Source organism: Salvelinus namaycush, unplaced genomic scaffold, assembly GCF_016432855.1.
Source record: "Salvelinus namaycush isolate Seneca unplaced genomic scaffold, SaNama_1.0 Scaffold117, whole genome shotgun sequence".
Lineage (NCBI taxonomy): Eukaryota > Metazoa > Chordata > Actinopteri > Salmoniformes > Salmonidae > Salvelinus > Salvelinus namaycush.
In genome coordinates, this window is record NW_024057864.1 from 337021 (window position 1) to 355561 (window position 18541).

General features: G+C 43.7%; 2 protein-coding genes across 2 annotated transcripts; both read right to left on the reverse strand.

The window, feature by feature from the left end:
* Positions 1-2158: 2158 nt before the first annotated feature.
* On the reverse strand, positions 2159-6203 carry LOC120035960 (zinc finger protein 436-like). Its single transcript, XM_038982445.1, has 2 exons — positions 6023-6203; positions 2159-4480 (listed from the first exon to the last, which is right to left on the reverse strand). Exon 2 carries the CDS (start codon positions 4405-4407, stop codon positions 3022-3024), a length of 1386 nt encoding a protein of 461 aa, XP_038838373.1. The 5' UTR covers positions 4408-4480; positions 6023-6203; the 3' UTR covers positions 2159-3021.
* A 7250-nt stretch (positions 6204-13453) lies between these two features.
* On the reverse strand, positions 13454-18237 carry LOC120035964 (vascular cell adhesion protein 1-like). Its single transcript, XM_038982451.1, has 5 exons — positions 18095-18237; positions 16531-16797; positions 15057-15422; positions 14650-14889; positions 13454-14051 (listed from the first exon to the last, which is right to left on the reverse strand). Exons 1-5 carry the CDS (start codon positions 18138-18140, stop codon positions 13978-13980), a joined length of 993 nt encoding a protein of 330 aa, XP_038838379.1. The 5' UTR covers positions 18141-18237; the 3' UTR covers positions 13454-13977.
* Positions 18238-18541: the final 304 nt, after the last annotated feature.

Here is an 18541-nt window from a genome sequence, read left to right on the forward strand (position 1 = left end):
CAAGGTAGCAACTTCCGCTTTGACTGGCATTGTTATTGTTGTTCTTCTTCTACGGTATAATGGCGGTCCGCAAACAAGTGTTAGGTGCATGCCGCCACCTACTGTACGAGTGGTAAACGATAGAAGAAGGAAAAAAACTCCATTGTTGTAAAATAAACATTAAAAACCTATCCTACTCCGTCTGTCACAGTCCAATTCAAGTCACATCCTGACAACGGCTCAGTGGCCTGTGAGGACAGAACATTCTGTGATAGGATTTCTTGCAAGGTCTCGGCTGTAAACTCAGAAGAGCGTTCTGTATGCACTAACAATGACTAAAATGTTCTCTGATTTCTTCTTTGTTATGTCCTGCGTAGTTTATGACGAGGCACGAAATGCTACAAAGACCAACTTTTTCACGTGCAAAATATCAGGATCCCTTGGTTGCCGAGAAACATTCACTGGTGCAGGCTCTATTACCATTGCGTCTTCAACGCCACTCGCCCCTTCCACTCTTCTCACCGCCTCCAGATAGGAGACACACTGGACATCCCTCACTCTTGCCACCTCTGTCTCCTTCCCCCTAACTGGACAATCCGGGAAATGAAGGTGCATGTTCGCCACTTACAGTTGTAGCATTACCTCAGCTGGCATATGATATTCTTCCCGCCTGCATACACTTGACACGTGACCAAATATTTTTTGCATTTATGACACTAGAGGGGTTTGTGCACAAAAGCTCTTACAGGATATTTCACAAATCCTAACTTTACATGAGAAGGGAGAGACTTTTCATCGAAGAACAGTAGTATGGATAAAGTCAATTTCCTTACTCCATCCACCATACCCGTCAGTTGACGTGCACCAATCACTTCACCTACTTCCTCGGCTGGGTAGCCTAGTGGTTAGAGCTTTGGACTAGTAACTAGTAACAGATCGAATCCCCGAACTGACAAGGTAAAAATCTGTCATTCTGCCCCTGAACAAGGCAGTTAACCCACTGTTCCTAGGCCGTCATTGAAAATAAGAATTTGTTCTTAACTGACTTGCCTAGTTAAATAAAGGTTAAATAAAAAATATATAATCTGCATGCCACCCTAGAGATAACCTCCTTGACAGGCTCCCTTCTTTGGAAATCCGTGCACAAAACATTACATTCAAATGTCTTTTTAAGGCGCAAAGCACGCTTCTTCTGCCCCAGCGGACACACCCAAAAAATCTGAATAAGCCCCAGGAGGACATTCCCCCGTTGACCTAGTAACACTCTCTTCCAGATCTATCAAAAAGGCTCTGATCTTACATTTAGCCTCACCTCTACCCAGTGGAGCCCAAAGATCTATTGCATCATGTTTTAGCGCCCTTTTTTTGGCTATTTTAATTTGGACACTATTGCATTTGAAGAGATTTAATTTGGCAAAGTGTCAAATAAACAATTTAGCTGGTTCATAAAAGCCAACTCACTGACCTAAAACAGGATAAGCCTGTTACCTTTTAAGGTAACATCTCTACCAAGAGAACTTAACAAGAACTGTGCTATTAACATAAGTAATGTACATGTATACATGTCATGGGCATTAATGATAAGAATAAATAAAAAGGGGGGACTGGGTGGTGTCAGAGCCGTATTACTGTACTGTTGAGTTGGTCCAGTGCAGTTCTGTCTGAACGTTCTGAGAGCTCCTCCTTCTCCCAGTGTAGTTCTGTCTGAACGTTCTGAGAGCTCCTCCTTCTCCCAGTGTAGTTCTGTCTGAACGTTCTGAGAGCTCCTCCTTCTCCCAGTGTAGTTCTGTCTGAACGTTCTGAGAGCTCCTCCTTCTCCCAGTGTAGTTCTGTCTGAACGTTCTGAGAGCTCCTCCTTCTCCCAGTGTAGTTCTGTCTAAACGTTCTGAGAGCTCCTCCTTCTCCCATAGCTGAATACAGGCACTAACATGGTAGCCGTTCTAAAACATGGCCGAACTCTCTCTCTCTCTCTCTGTGTTATATGCCTCCGGGTGGTGGTAGTTGATGTCATCTCTAACAGGTATCTAGTCTTCACATAGAATGAGGTGGTTATTTTACAACAACGGTGTGATTCACATAGGGAAATGTACAAGTATAAAATGCATTAATAAATATTAGGTGTGGTACCAAGATTTAAGGAGAGACTGATGAGTCAAAACAATAAAAAGGTCACGCACACTCCATGTAACTCAATGATTTTAATGAACCAATGTTTCTGTACACAGTGTCTTAAGTCATCTTAAAGCAGATAAAAGTACATGAGGCTATTTTATTCAATTTCTGACCACACCTCAATTTTAAAAAACATTTTCTATTGAGGAAAAAAAAAAGTTTGTATTTAATCTATTAAAACTGAATTCAGAATCTGTAGAGCTGGATTCAGGCAGAGATGAGGGAAAAGAGGTCAATGGAACTCAGGACGCTGTGACGTCGTCATTGGCTCACATTCAACACATCTGATCTAACCAAGTGGATATGTTCGTCAAATTAGTCATATGATTTATGTAATGTAACAGGCCCACACAGTGGTTACTGAAGTCCAGTTTCGATATATTTTCCTCTGCATAATATTTTTAAAGTTGTCCCTTTTCCTGTTTAGAAGATGTAACTGCTAAATGCTAACTCCTGTTCTCATGAGCTTGTAGCATACACAAATCGTTGATGGCAGTCAAAGTCCTTTTGTTACTATAATGCAGTTGATTTGGTGATGATGACATGAACATGTGTTGGGGGTTGACATCCATACAAGCATTATACTCTGATTTTAACCTCAACATATAGTGAGGGGACCATGAGGAGATTCGGGATCTTTCCCCCATGGCATCTTTCTCCCACCTGTGTCCATGGCATTTCTATTGTTTTGGTCGAGTTCCATTGACCTCTTTACCGCATATATATAAAACAGATAGGTGTCATAATTGCCTAGTGCTAGAGGAGTCCAGCAGCGGAACTTTTCAGAGTTTATGGAGGGTTCTGGAACTGATCCCGGGGAGGGAGATGGATCTGGAACTTTGTGCTGTTCAGAGTTTATTGAGGGTTCTGTTACTTTGGGCTGTTCAGATTTATTTGAGGGTTCTGGAACTGCTGCTGGGGAGGCAGATCTGTACACACTTCACCTGCTGCGTGTGATTTCTGGTGCACTTTCAATGTTCCTGTTCTAGCAAAGCTCTTTCCACACTCTCCACAGATGTATGGCTTCTCTCCTGTGTGTGTTCGCATGTGATCCTTCAGGTGTTGTGAATGAGCGAATCTCTTCTCACACTGATCACAGACAAACGGCTTCTCTCCAGTGTGTGTTCTCATGTGTGATTTCAGGTGTTGTGGTTGAGTGAATTTCCTCTCACACTGATCACAGCTAAATGGCTTCTCTCCTGTGTGCGTTCGCAGGTGTTCTTTCAGGTGTTGCGAATGACCAAATTTCTTCCCACATTGATCACAGCCGTAAGGTTTCTCTCCAGTGTGCATTCTCTGGTGAACTTTCAACCTTCCTGATTCACGGAAGCTCTTCCCACACTGGTCACAACAGTACGGTTTCTCTCCTGTATGAGTCAGCTTATGTTTAATCAGGGTTCCTGACAGAGCAAAACTTTTCCCACATAGATCACAGTTATAAGGCTTCTCTCCTGTGTGTGTCCGCCGATGGTTAGCCAGGGTATGTGATTCAAAGAAACTCTTCCCACAATCCGCACAGCTATAAGGCTTCTCTCCTGCATGTAGTTTTCGCTTGTGCTTTGCCAGGGATCCCGGATTGACAAAGCTCTGCCCACACTGATCACAGACATACGGTTTCTCTCCTGTGTGCGAACGACGGTGGCTGGCCAGTAGTCCTAACTGAGAAAAGCTCTTCCCACACTTCTCACAGCTGTAGGGTTTCTCTCCAGTGTGTGTTCGCTGGTGTCGGTTCAGATTGAAGGCTACGTTAAAAGTCTTCCCACATACATCACAGCTATGAGGTTTCTCTCCAGTGTGTGTTCTCAGATGAGTTGCCAGGCTTCCTGACTGAGTGAATGTCTTCCCACACTGATTACAGCTGTAAGGATTCTCTCCAGTGTGTGTTCGCCGAGTCACTTCCAACTGTCGAGGCTTCCCAGCTTCATGGCAGTCTGCAGCGTCCCCATCACCATCAGACTGGCTGGGACTCGAGGACATGCTGCTCGATGCACTGGAGCTCATGGTTACATGTCTAGCATCCTCCTGTATACCTCGGATGTCCTCTTTCAGTTGGAGTAACCAAGACTTTGAATCCTCATTTTCCCAGATTTCCTCCATGATTTGACGCCGCAGCGTGCGTTCACTGTTTTCTTTACCTTTGAACCTATCCTTGGAGCCTATTCCACAACGAACGCACAGGTAACATAAGTTGTCCTTGGTTAGAGTGTATAAACTCTGTTCCAGTCCATCCAACAGCTTGTCCCTCTTTCGACTCATGTTGTCCTGCTCATGTGGCAACAACGGCAATGAAGTCAAAAAGACAGCAGGAAATCCATACACTTTAGATGACCTGTAGTAGAAGACAGCAGGAAGTAAATTAACTGTAGAAGACAGCAGGAAGCCCATACACTTTAGATGACCTGTAGTAGAAGACAGCAGGAAGTAAATTAACTGTAGAAGACAGCAGGAAGCCCATACACTTTAGATGACCTGTAGTAGAAGACAGCAGGAAGTAAATTAACTGTAGAAGACAGCAGGAAGCCCATACACTTTAGATGACCTGTAGTAGAAGACAGCAGGAAGTAAATTAAATGTAGAAGACAGCAGGAAGTAAATTAACTGTAGAAGACAGCAGGAAGTACATACACTTTAGATGGCCTGTAGTAGAAGAAATATAGTGTCAAAATATATACATCCAATACTTTGATGCTTAATATAGTCATAGTCACACGTTACCGATTGAATATTTCCACAGCATTTCAACTTTTGATGTGAAACCAACATGCTGTTGTAATATCAATGAATGCTTTTTATATAGATTGTATGTTTATATAACATTTATATTTAGGGGCTATTGATTTCAACACTTTACCCTCTAGCCCGTAAACGGGTTGAAAATGGCAGATTAGGTCACTGATAAGGGAATACATTGGAACGCAGTGGCTGTACAGTAACATTCTATACATGATGTCAGAGCTCAGCGCTGTATGAGGTTCAACTGATAGACGCTATAAATCGTGAGCACCACACACACAACAAGATCTTACCCCTTAAAAAAAGGTTAAATTGATGCACACCTTTATAGGGTTTGTGTTCCCACACGGCCATATCGCCTTGTTACAGCGTGTGTTTACAGAAAACATACGGAAAACAGCGTGGACTACATGCATCTCCGAACACCTGTGTGTAAACGGGAAGACGGAAGCCACAAACGTAACCGGTTAAAACAGTAAGTGTGTATTTCGTATTTGTGAAATTATTTTGATGTGATGATATGAAAGTCGAGAGATTTATGTTTCTAGAACCGTACCGCAATTGAGCATCGATTCACATGTATATGTAGTATTTGGCTCTTTTTGGCTTCCAGAGACAATTTACCCTTTAAAAACAGAAGATGTAAGGTTCCTGGACTATTGAGTAACGTTAGACTCCTTCAGTCCAATATTGAGCTACACCTACCCCAAATTGACCATGAATATTCTAATTATGTTACTGAATGTATCCAGTATTTTAGGGAGTATTTTAGGCAGTATTTTAGGGTGTTATAAAGAGAGGACCATAGATGTTATTTATATAATACCATCTACTGTATTCTGTGTAGCCATGTTCTAATATCTAAAAAGTTGTGTCTGGAGGGAACCATTTTAAGGGAACGCATCTCATTTCGTGACGTAATTCATCAAATCGTCTCTAGAACATTATTATCATACGTGTATAATACAACATTAAAAAAACGTTAACTTTAATTGATTAAGACACAAATAAACCTTCCACTATTCAATAAAGACGCGTCCAGCAAAGTCACATAAGTTTACCACACATATTCATTGAGTTGGCGCTGCCTATTTAACTTACAGCTAGCTGGTTAGCTAACGATAGCATGCTAACTCACCAGAGGTAGAAGGCCAAGTCCAAAGTTTCCACGGGATGACCGTTACTTTCGTTGAGATTGGATTGTCGTTGCTCTGAGGTCAGTTTATCGATGTACTTTATAGATCGAGAGTATAAAGTATGCCCAGCACAGAATATTTGGTGAAGAATCGCCAGAGTAGGCCGGAAGCGAAGTGACTTCCGCTTTCCTATGGCCACTTCTTAAATGATGTAATGGCGGTCGCAAACCAACGTTAAAGGTGCATGCCGCCACCTACTGTGCTGGAGTGTGTGGTCAATCACGGTTTACAACATTTCTAAATCCTCCTACCTAACTCAGTATTTCTGAGAAAATAAAAAAGAGCCTACTAACTTCTAATAGACCCTCCCCCATCCCCAAAATCCCTTCCAACCTCATCCAACCTCAATGACCCTATATTTCAATCTGTCCCTCTCTTAAACACACTTACAACAATATAACAACACATACTCCATCGTTTCATCGACCGTACACTCGAGACACAAACCATTCACATGCTTGCAAAACAGATGTAATGATGAGTTCAATGTACAATGTCCAAAGCGCAATCGAGCAAACACCACCTCTTCCTTTGCATCTTGGTCCACAACCTTTCTTTGGAGGGCATATGAATGCCGGCCCTTGGGCTCAGAGTCCCATCTCTTCTGTCACACATCTATCAAAATGGCTCTGATCTTACATTTGGCCTCACCTCTACCCAGTGGAACATTAATATCAATTATATCTAATTTCAAAACTCTTTTGGCTAACTGGTCTACAATTTCATTTCCTTCCACACCCAAATGTGTTGGGACCCAGCAGAATCTCACTAATACACCCATTCTCTCAATTCTCCATAATAACATGAATACCACCAATAGTGGGTCACTCCTATCAGATTTACCAAATTCTAAACTATTCAATACAGACAGAGAATCTGAGTATAGTATAATTCATTTTTTTACGCCATATATCCAAAAGGCATCTCACCTGCCTCCACTAGTAAGGCACATACAGATGTTGATTGTCTGGTAAAATCAACTGATCATGACCTGGGGCTGTATATCCACAGCCTGTTAAGGCCTGAACACGTCTCAAATCGACATCCAAAGAAGAGTCAACAGTATCTCTTTTCTTATACACATTAACATAAGCATTTAAAATCTCACACCTGTGTTGCTAATAAAATAAAATAAAATTTTATTAATATAATATACATGGTTAGCAGATGTTATTGTGAGTGTAGCAAAATGCTTGTGCTTCTAGTTCTGACAGTGCAGCGATATCTAACAAGTAATATCTAACAATTCCACAACAAATACCTAATACAAACAAATCTAAGTAAGGAATAAAAATATATAAATGTATGGATGAGCAATGTCAGAGCGGCATAGGCAATATGCAATAGATAGTATAGAATACAGTATATACAAATGAGATTCAAGATATGTAAACGTTATCAAAGTGGCATTATTAAAATGACTAGTGTTCCATTTATTAAAGTGGCCAATGATTTCAAGTCTGTATGTAGTCAGCAGCCTCTCTGTGCTAGTGATGGCTGTTTAACAGTTCGATGGCCTTGAGATAGAAGCTGTTTTTCAGTCCCTATGTACCAGCATTGATGCACCTGTACTGACCTCGCCTTCTGGATGGTAGTGGGGTGAACAGGCAGTGGCACGGGTGGTTGTCCTTGATGATCTTTTTGACCTTCCTGTGACATTGGGTGCTGTAGGTGTCCTGGAGGGCAGGTAGTTTGCCCACGGGGATGCGTTGTGCAGTCCGCACCACCCTCTGGAGAGCCCTGCGGTTGTGGGCGGTGCAGTTACCGTACCAGGCGGTGATACAGCCCGACAGGATGCTCTCAATTGTGCATCTGTAAAAGTTTGTGAGGGTTTTAGGTGACAAGACACATTTCTTCAGCCTCCTGAGGTTGAAGAGGTGCTGTTGCTCCTTCTTCACCAAACTGTCTGTGTGGGTGAACCATTTCAGTTTGTCAGTGATATGTACACCGAAGAACTTAAAACTTTCCACCTTCTCCACTGCTGTCCCGTTGATTTAGATTGGGCTCGTTGATGTGGATAGGGGTTGCCCCCTCTGCCTTTTCCTGAAGTCCACGATCATCTCCTTTGTTTTGTTGACGTTGAGTGAGAGGTTATTTTCCTGACACCACACTCCGAGAGCCCTCACCTCCTCCCTGTAGGCTGTCTCGTCGTTGTTGGTAATCAAGCCTACCACTGTAGTGTCGTCTGCAACTTGATGATTGAGTTGGAGGCGTGCATGACCACTCAGTCATCGGTGAACAGGGAGTACAGGAGGGGGCTGAGCACGCACCCTTGTGGGGCCCCAGTGTTGAGGATCAGCGAAGTGGAGATGTTGTTTCCTACCTTCACCACCTGGGGGCGGCCCGCCAGGAAGTCCAGGACCCAATTGTACAGGGCGGGGTTGAGAGCCAGGTCCTCAAGCTAAATGATGAGGGTACTATGGTGTTGAATGCCCAGCTATAGTCAATGAACAGCATTCTTACATAGGTATTCCTCTTGTCCTGATGGGATAGGGCAGTGTGCAGTGTGATGCCGATTGCATCGTCTGTTGACCTATAGGGGCGGTAAGCAAATTGAAGTGGGTCTAGGGTGACAGGTAAGGTGGAGGTGATATGATCCTTGACTAGTCTCTCAAAGCACTTCATGATGACAGAAGTGAGTGCTGCGGGGCGATAGTCATTTAGTTCAGTTACCTTTGCATTCTTGGGTACAGGAACAATGGTGGCCATCTTGAAGCATGTGGAGACAGCTGACTGGGATAGGGAGAAATTGAATATGTCCGTAAACACACCAGCCAGCTGGTCTGCGCATGCTCTGCGGACACGGCTAGGGATTCTGTCTGGGCCGGCAGCCTTGCGAGGGTTAACACTTTTAAATGTCTTACTCACGTTTGCCACGGAGAAGGAGAGCCCACAGTCCTTGGTAGCGGGTCACATCGGTGGCACTGTATTATCCTCGAAACGGGCAAAGAAGGTGTTTAGTTTGTCTGGAAGCAAGACGTCGGTATCCGCGACGTGGCCGCGACGTGGCTAGCAGCTTCATTAAATAGTACCCGAAAAACACCAGTCTCAACGTCAACAGTGAAGAGGCGACTCCGGGATGCTGTCCTTCTAGGCAGAGTTCCTCTGTCCAGTGTCTGTGATATTTTGCCCATCTTAATATTACATTTTTATTGGCCAGTCTGAGATATGGCTTTTTCTTTGCAACTCTGCCTAGAAGGCCAGCCAAAAACAAGGACATTTCTAAGTGACCCCAAACCTTTTGAACGGTAGTGTACATCAACCAGTCTCGCTAAAGACAAACTGTCCAAACAGACTTTAAGCAATGATCACCAAACTTCTCCCAGTCTGCTTTATGAAATCACCATCTTCTGAATGGTGACCCTATCTGGAATAGTGTCATCAAAGTCATCACAAAATCAGGAAATGATCGCTTCCAACGGCATAATCATCCATTACATTACATTCACACATAGATGGCAATAGATATCAAATTGTATCGGTCACATACACGTGTTTAGCAGATGTTATTGTGGGGGTGTAGCGAAATGCTTGTTAGTTAGAAGCCAGTTGTGAGGTCCAGGCAGGATGTAACCCCTGTAACAACATCAACTCTTGCACCACATCCATCGTTATGACACACTAATGCTCTTGTATCCATCATATCTTCCACAATAGTACCATTTAATCAAATCAAATCCAATTGTATTTGTCGCCAGCGACGATTACAACAGGTGTAGACCTTTACAGTGAAATGCTTATTTAAAAGCTCTTAACCAACAATGCAGTTTTAAGAAAAACTACGTGTTAAGTAAAAAAATTAAGAAATAAAAGTAACAAATAATTCAAGAGCATTAGCATCTGAATGTGTGCTTTGCCATAAACTATTAGGTGCATTAAAGTCACCAGACCATATCTCCCTAGAGCCCAATCCTCCTGATATTTCGTCAAACATCGCTACAGATCGTTGACGACATGGGTTGTAAAAAAAAAAAAAAATGTTGTAACTTAATATTACTACCTGCACTGCAGATTTTCCACCATCACACATTGATTTTCAGATGGGACAGTTATATGTCGATATACAAGACCTTCCCTTAGGAACGTAGCAGACCCGCCACCCCGTCCAGTTGATATTCAGATGGGACAGTTATATGTCGATATACAAGACCTTCCCTTAGGAACGTAGCAGACCCACCACCCTGTCCAGTTGATATTCAGATGGGACAGTTATATGTCGATATACAAGACCTTCCCTTAGGAACGTAGCAGACCCGCCACCCTGTCCAGTTGATATATCAGATGGGACAGTTATATGTCGATATACAAGACCTTCCCTTAGGAACGTAGCAGACCCGCCACCCTGTCCAGTTGATATATCAGATGGGACAGTTATATGTCGATATACAAGACCTTCCCTTAGGAACGTAGCAGACCCGCCACCCTGTCCAGTTGATATATCAGATGGGACAGTTATATGTCGATATACAAGACCTTCCCTTAGGAACGTAGCAGACCCGCCACCCTGTCCAGTTGATATATCAGATGGGACAGTTATATGTCGATATACAAGACCTTCCCTTAGGAACGTAGCAGACCCACCACCCTGTCCAGTTGATATATCAGATGGGACAGTTATATGTCGATATACAAGACCTTCCCTTAGGAACGTAGCAGACCCACCACCCTGTCCAGTTGATATTCAGATGGGACAGTTATATTACGATATACAAGACCTTCCCTTAGGAACGTAGCAGACCCACCACCCTGTCCAGTTGATATATCAGATGGGACAGTTATATGTCGATATACAAGACCTTCCCTTAGGAACGTAGCAGATCCGCCACCCTGTCCAGTTGATATATCAGATGGGACAGTTATATTACGATATACAAGACCTTCCCTTAGGAACGTAGCAGACCCACCACCCTGTCCAGTTGATATTCAGATGGGACAGTTATATTACGATATACAAGACCTTCCCTTAGGAACGTAGCAGACCCGCCACCCTGTCCAGTTGATATATCAGATGGGACAGTTATATGTCGATATACAAGACCTTCCCTTAGGAACGTAGCAGACCCACCACCCTGTCCAGTTGATATATCAGATGGGACAGTTATATTACGATATACAAGACCTTCCCTTAGGAACGTAGCAGACCCGCCACCCTGTCCAGTTGATATTCAGATGGGACAGTTATATGTCGATATACAAGACCTTCCCTTAGGAACGTAGCAGACCCACCACCCTGTCCAGTTGATATATCAGATGGGACAGTTATATTACGATATACAAGACCTTCCCTTAGGAACGTAGCAGACCCACCACCCTGTCCAGTTGATATATCAGATGGGACAGTTATATTACGATATACAAGACCTTCCCTTAGGAACGTAGCAGACCCACCACCCTGTCCAGTTGATATATCAGATGGGACAGTTATATGTCGATATACAAGACCTTCCCTTAGGAACGTAGCAGACCCACCACCCTGTCCAGTTGATATATCAGATGGGACAGTTATATGTCGATATACAAGACCTTCCCTTAGGAACGTAGCAGATCCGCCACCCTGTCCAGTTGATATATCAGATGGGACAGTTATATGTCGATATACAAGACCTTCCCTTAGGAACGTAGCAGACCCACCACCCTGTCCAGTTGATATATCAGATGGGACAGTTATATGTCGATATACAAGACCTTCCCTTAGGAACGTAGCAGACCCGCCACCCTGTCCAGTTGATATATCAGATGGGACAGTTATATGTCGATATACAAGACCTTCCCTTAGGAACGTAGCAGACCCACCACCCTGTCCAGTTGATATATCAGATCTGATTGAACAATAACCAGGAACAATACAATCAAGACGTGGTCTAAGCCATGTTTCTCGAACACATTTCACATCAGGTTTGATCTCTAAATCTATTACACATTTCTTAAACTCCTGAACAGTTAGCAAAAAGGCTTCTGGCATTCCACTGAAGGATAACAAAAACCATAACTCTACTTATCGTCATACTGAGACATTCCATCATTGGTATTATTAGGAGTCAACATATCAACTATCCCGGCGACAGTAACATTCCATCATTAGTATTATTAGGAGTCAACATATCAACGATCACGACGACAGTAACATTCCATCATTAGTATTATTAGGAGTCAACATATCATCAATCCCGGCTACAGTAACATTCCATCATTAGTATTATTAGGAGTCAACATATCAACGATCACGACGACAGTAACATTCCATCATTAGTATTATTAGGAGTCAACATATCAACAATCCCGGCTACAGTAACATTCCATCATTAGTATTATTAGGAGTCAACATATCAACGATCCCGGCAACAGTAACATTCCATCATTGGTATTATTAGGAGTCAACATATCAACTATCCCGGCGACAGTAACATTCCATCATTGGTATTATTAGGAGTCAACATATCAACAATCCCGGCTACAGTAACATTCCATCATTAGTATTATTAGGAGTCAACATATCAACAATCCCGGCAACAGTAACATTCCATCATTGGTATTATTAGGAGTCAACATATCAACGATCACGACGACAGTAACATCTGTTACTTCTAAAAACTCTGTTGCTGCTTCCACAATGAACTTGGCAGTTCTTCTTTCCACAAACGCAGTCAGGTTGATGACCTTTGACCTAGGCTTCATTAAAAAGGTTATCAAGTCAATCTGATTAACTATTAAGGTGAAACTTTTTTTTTTAAACGACACATTTGTGTGAGAAGAAGATTTCTGAACAGGTCTGGTATCAGTGTCTGGAGCCAACATTAACAACATGTCCTGCAGTAGCTCTACTTATACCAGGACTGAACCTGTCGTCTCCATCATTCTGCCTAGCCGCTTCCATCGCACGCCGACAGCGTCATGGCGTTTTGGTACACCAGAATTACATTCATTTTCAATGGAACGCTGCGTTTGCCTTACAGCATTGCGTTGCAGAGGCAGTTGCAGTGTGCGTTCGGTGTGGTTTGGGTTAGGCATAACGTTAGCAGATTTAGGTTTTAAATCTGATTTTAAGAAGAGAATTGTAGCAATATGCAGGGTTTTTTACTTTACGGCTGTGGTAACGGCCCATGCTATCTGGGATCCCTGGGACGTCCATACCGCACTACAACATTGAAGTCGACATTTAAAATGGTAGTGGTTAGGTTTAGGGTTTAGGTTAGGGACATCCCAAGGATCCCAGATAGCACAAACCCTGTGGTAAATAGTGACGAGGACTCCTCCTGCGGATCTGGTTGAAAATGCATAACATGGCACGGCTACGTCACCTACGGCTACATCCACCCACACTCATCATCATCATCATCATCGCAGCCAACCTGATAACAAATATGTTAAACCAATGACAGTTTGTGGGTGAACTTTTATTAGTCACAGAAGACATTGATAACACATTGCAAAAAGGATAATGGCAGATCTGTTGCTAGAGACTGGGTTAGGATTAGGCCGAAACATTTTATATAGTTTATTAGTAATAAACATTTAGGGTTAGGATTAGGCCGAAACATTTTATATAGTTTATTAGTAATAAACATTTAAGGTTAGGGTTTGAAATCAACATTTATACCGTTGTGTCGTGCATAAGAACAGCCCTTAGCCGTGGTATATTGGCCATATACCACACCCCCTCGGGCCTTATTGCTTAATTATAGACCTGTTCAATAGCACTACTTCAAAATAACACATTTCAAAACAGCTAATTTCACATTTAGGCAAAAGGGGTTTTCTACTAACACAGATCTGATTCCAGATCTATTGAAGACTGCCCTCACAGATCACTGTCAAATCACAAAGCTCCAGCACAGAGACCGATGTCCTGATTGGTCAGTTATTAATAACTCAACCGTTCAATCAATAAAATAATCCTTCAATACAGCCAATGAATGAGCTGGAGGAGCAGCACAGCCACCGTGGCACTCCCAGCAGCCTGACAGGAAGCTCCTGAGGAGGGAAACAGACGTCGAACAACACCTTAAAAATCAGTTTCTAACACACACACACACACACACACACACACACACACACACACACACACACACACACACACACACACACACACACACACACACACAGATAGACACACAGACAGACAGACACACACACACACGCAGACAGACACACAGACAGACATACAGACAGACACACACACACACACACAGATAGACAGACAGACACACACACACACACAGATAGACACACAGACAGACACACACACACACACACACACACACACACACACACACACACACACACACACACAGATAGACACACAGACAGACAGACACACACACACACACACACACACACACAGACAGAAACACAGACAGACATACAGACAGACACACACACACACACACACACACACACACACACACACACACACACACACAGATAGACAGACAGACACACACACATACAGATAGACACACAGACAGACACACACACACACACACACACACACACACACACACACACACACACACACACACACACACACACACACACACACACACACACACACACAAACAAACAAACACACCTCTAGCAGCAGGGCCATGTAGGACCTCCACCTCCACTGTGTGATTGGCTTTTCCGATACGGTTCAAAGCCATGAGGGTGTAATTCCCAGCATCCTCTCTGCTCAGGTGTGTGGGCGGGGTCAGCACCTGTCCGTCTCTCAGCCAGGTGACCGATGGGAGGGGATTGCCTCTGACATCACACGTTAGCCCCTCCCCCGCTCCCACCTGCAGCTTGGCAGAACAGGAGAACTCAGGAGCGACTGGGGGGGAGAGAAAGGATACGAAACTTCATCATCATCATCATCATGACCTCATAATTACATCCCCATCATTTGATCCCCGTCATCTTTACAACCATCATAACCACAGTACTGATCTGTACAGATAGACATTACCAATCAAGTCACGAATCACCAGATGGACTCACAGTGCACGTTGATGTTGAGGCGGTCTGATTCCATTACAGGAGGAGGTTGGGGTCCCTCTGGTCCCAGATCCAACATGGCTGAACAACACAACTGGGCCCCGTCGTCAACACTAGTGGGGGAGAACTGCAGGGAAAAGCTCTCATTCACCGGTTCCCTAATGCCATTGTTCCGTTGTTGAATGTCATTGTTCAGTGGTTGTGTGTATAACACTGTCTGTTCACCATTGGTAGAGACTTTGAAGAAGGTCACTCTGAGGTGCTCAATAGGAGCGATGTTCTGGACAACACAATGCAGAGAGTACTGATGCCCCTCAACCACGGGACCAGAGTGGCTTAAATATCTGATGGAGACTCTGTCTGGAAGCTCTGTGGAGGAAGGGAAACACACACCATTGAAATGAACAGAGTGTGTTTCTGGTCAGTGTGTCACTAACAGGTTTCTGGTCAGTTACTAACAGGTTTCTGGTCAGTTACTAACAGGTTTCTGGTCAGTTACTAACAGGTTTCTGGTCAGTTACTAACAGGTTTCTGGTCAGTGTGTCACTAACAGGTTTCTGGTCAGTGTGTCACTAACAGGTTTCTGGTCAGTTACTAACAGGTTTCTGGTCAGTTACTAACAGGTTTCTGGTCAGTTACTAACAGGTTTCTGGTCAGTGTGTCACTAACAGGTTTCTGGTCAGTGTGTCACTAACAGGTTTCTGGTCAGTTACTAACAGGTTTCTGGTCAGTTACTAACAGGTTTCTGGTCAGTGTGTCACTAACAGGTTTCTGGTCAGTTACTAACAGGTTTCTGGTCAGTTACTAACAGGTTTCTGGTCAGTGTGTCACTAACAGGTTTCTGGTCAGTTACTAACAGGTTTCTGGTCAGTTACTAACAGGTTTCTGGTCAGTGTGTCACTAACAGGTTTCTGGTCAGTGTGTCACTAACAGGTTTCTGGTCAGTGTGTCACTAACAGGTTTCTGGTCAGTTACTAACAGGTTTCTGGTCAGTTACTAACAGGTTTCTGGTCAGTGTGTCACTAACAGGTTTCTGGTCAGTGTGTTACTAACAGGTTTCTGGTCAGTTACTAACAGGTTTCTGGTCAGTGTGTCACTAACAGGTTTCTGGTCAGTGTGTTACTAACAGGTTTCTGGTCAGTTACTAACAGGTTTCTGGTCAGTTACTAACAGGTCTCAGGTCAGTTACTAACAGGTCTCTGGTCAGTTACTAACAGGTCTCTGGTCAGTTACTAACAGGTCTCAGGTCAGTTACTAACAGGTCTCAGGTCAGTTACTAACAGGTCTCTGGTCAGTTACTAACAGGTCTCAGGTCTCTGGTCAGTTACTAACAGGTCTCAGGTCAGTTACTAACAGGTCTCAGGTCAGTTACTAACAGGTTTCAGGTCAGTGTGTTACTAACAGGTTTCTGCACAGACAAAAGACACCGGGAGACACGAGAGAGTCAGAGAGCAAACATAAGAGGGAAGTTACTCACTGTAAACAGTAACATTCAGCACTCTGGCACACTGGCCTCCCTCCTCAGACATCTCAAAGCATTGAGGCTTTATATTCCAGTCAGTCAGGCTGTCTACTCTCCAAGTCAGCTCTTTCACCCTAGTGCTAAAGACCTGAGATTCTCCCTGGCTCGGCTCCCAGCCCATAAAGGTGACCGTATCGGAGGTGCAGTTGGCCGAAGCAGGAGCTCCATACTTCACCACCAGCCCAGCAGGACTGACCACCAGGGAACAGGACTCACACACGCCTGGAGAGAGAAACGGATGTGGGGAGGGAAGAGATATGATGTCTGTGAGTGGAGAGCCTGGAAGTGTCAGGAAACCAACGTCTTAACAATTACGGAAATAGGAAACTCCGTCTTGGTCCGAGGGTGACACTGATTTTGAAGTCAGGGCTTCCTCATCAAAACAGCATAAGTCCGACTGACCTCTGGTACAGAAGCATGACTACACACTTTTAGAGAGAGAGAGAGCGAGAGAGAGAGAGAGAGAGAAGGAGGAGAGGTGATGAGGAGGATGCTGGTGGAACAGGAAGAAAGGGAGGTGACCTCACCATTGTCATTGACAGAGAATGCTGACAACGCCAACATCCAAACACAGCAACAGCACACGCATGCACACACACACACTTCATTTCCAAAAATGAGGAGAGGAAAGGAGTTCCTGACAGGAAGGAAGGAGTCCCTGACCTAGCCAATCGCCTCTCTGTGACCATTTATCAGCCAATTACCTCATTCCTCTCTATGAACATTGTTCAGTGGTCCTCTGGGATATTATGATCTCATTTACTTTTACTGACATAGGCAATACATGTACAGTCATGATAGCACTGTGTGTGTGTGTGTGTGTGTGTGTGTGTGTGTGTGTGTGTGTGTGTGTGTGTGTGTGTGTGTGTGTGTGTGTGTGTGTGTGTGTGTGTGTGTGTGTGTGTGTGTGTGTGTGTGTGTGTGTGTGTGTGTGTATTTGTTCAACCGCCATCTCTATCTCGCTCAACCTCAATCTCAGTGTAATATAATCCTAAACATACATGACATCAGACATCTGAAATCAAGTTTCAAAGTTTATTCGCCACGTGCAAAGCATACAACAGCTGTAAAACACCATACAACAGCTGTAAAACACCATACAACAGCTGTATAACACCATACAACAGCTGTAAAACAGTACAGTGAAATTCTTACTTTGAGAACTCTTTCCCATCAATGCAGTGATAATAATAATGATGATAATACTAATGATAATGATAATAATAGAAAATAGAATTTAAAAAAATACAAGAAGTATGATATATATATATATCATTTTTTTAAACAATAATTTCCTGGTGATCTAATTGTCACTGTTCTAAAGACTAAATCTCTTTCATGATCTACTGCTCTGTATCACGCCTCTCTCCCTCATTTTCTCACACACACACACACACACACACACACACACACACACACACACACACACACACACACACACACACACACACACACACACACACACACACACACACACACACACACACACACACACACACACACACACACACACACTCACCTGGCTTCAGAAGGAGGAGGAGGAGGAGGAGAGTGTGTGTGTGCATGCTGTGTATGTTTCTTTACTGAGAGATCAGTAGCTCCCCTCAAGAGTTCTCTTAGTAACTGTGACGAAGATAGCTGATCTCCTCCGATGTGTGTGTGTCCAGCTCATTGTCCCTTTTCTTTAGTCTTTTGGGTTTGTCCTGTGACCAACCTGGGTGTTCCTACTGTTCTGACTACGACCGCGTTCCTAAAATGGCTCCATATTCCCTATATAGTGCACTACTTTAGACCAGAGTCCTATGGCCAATGGCACCCTATTCCCTATATAGTGCACTACTTAGGGCGCAGGGTGCCATTCAGGACGAAGACCTGTGAGAGGAAGGAAGGGAGGATAGAGTGCTAGTCTAAACACAATGTGGCTTAAGAAGGGGTGGGCAGTACACACACCATTTACAGCACACAG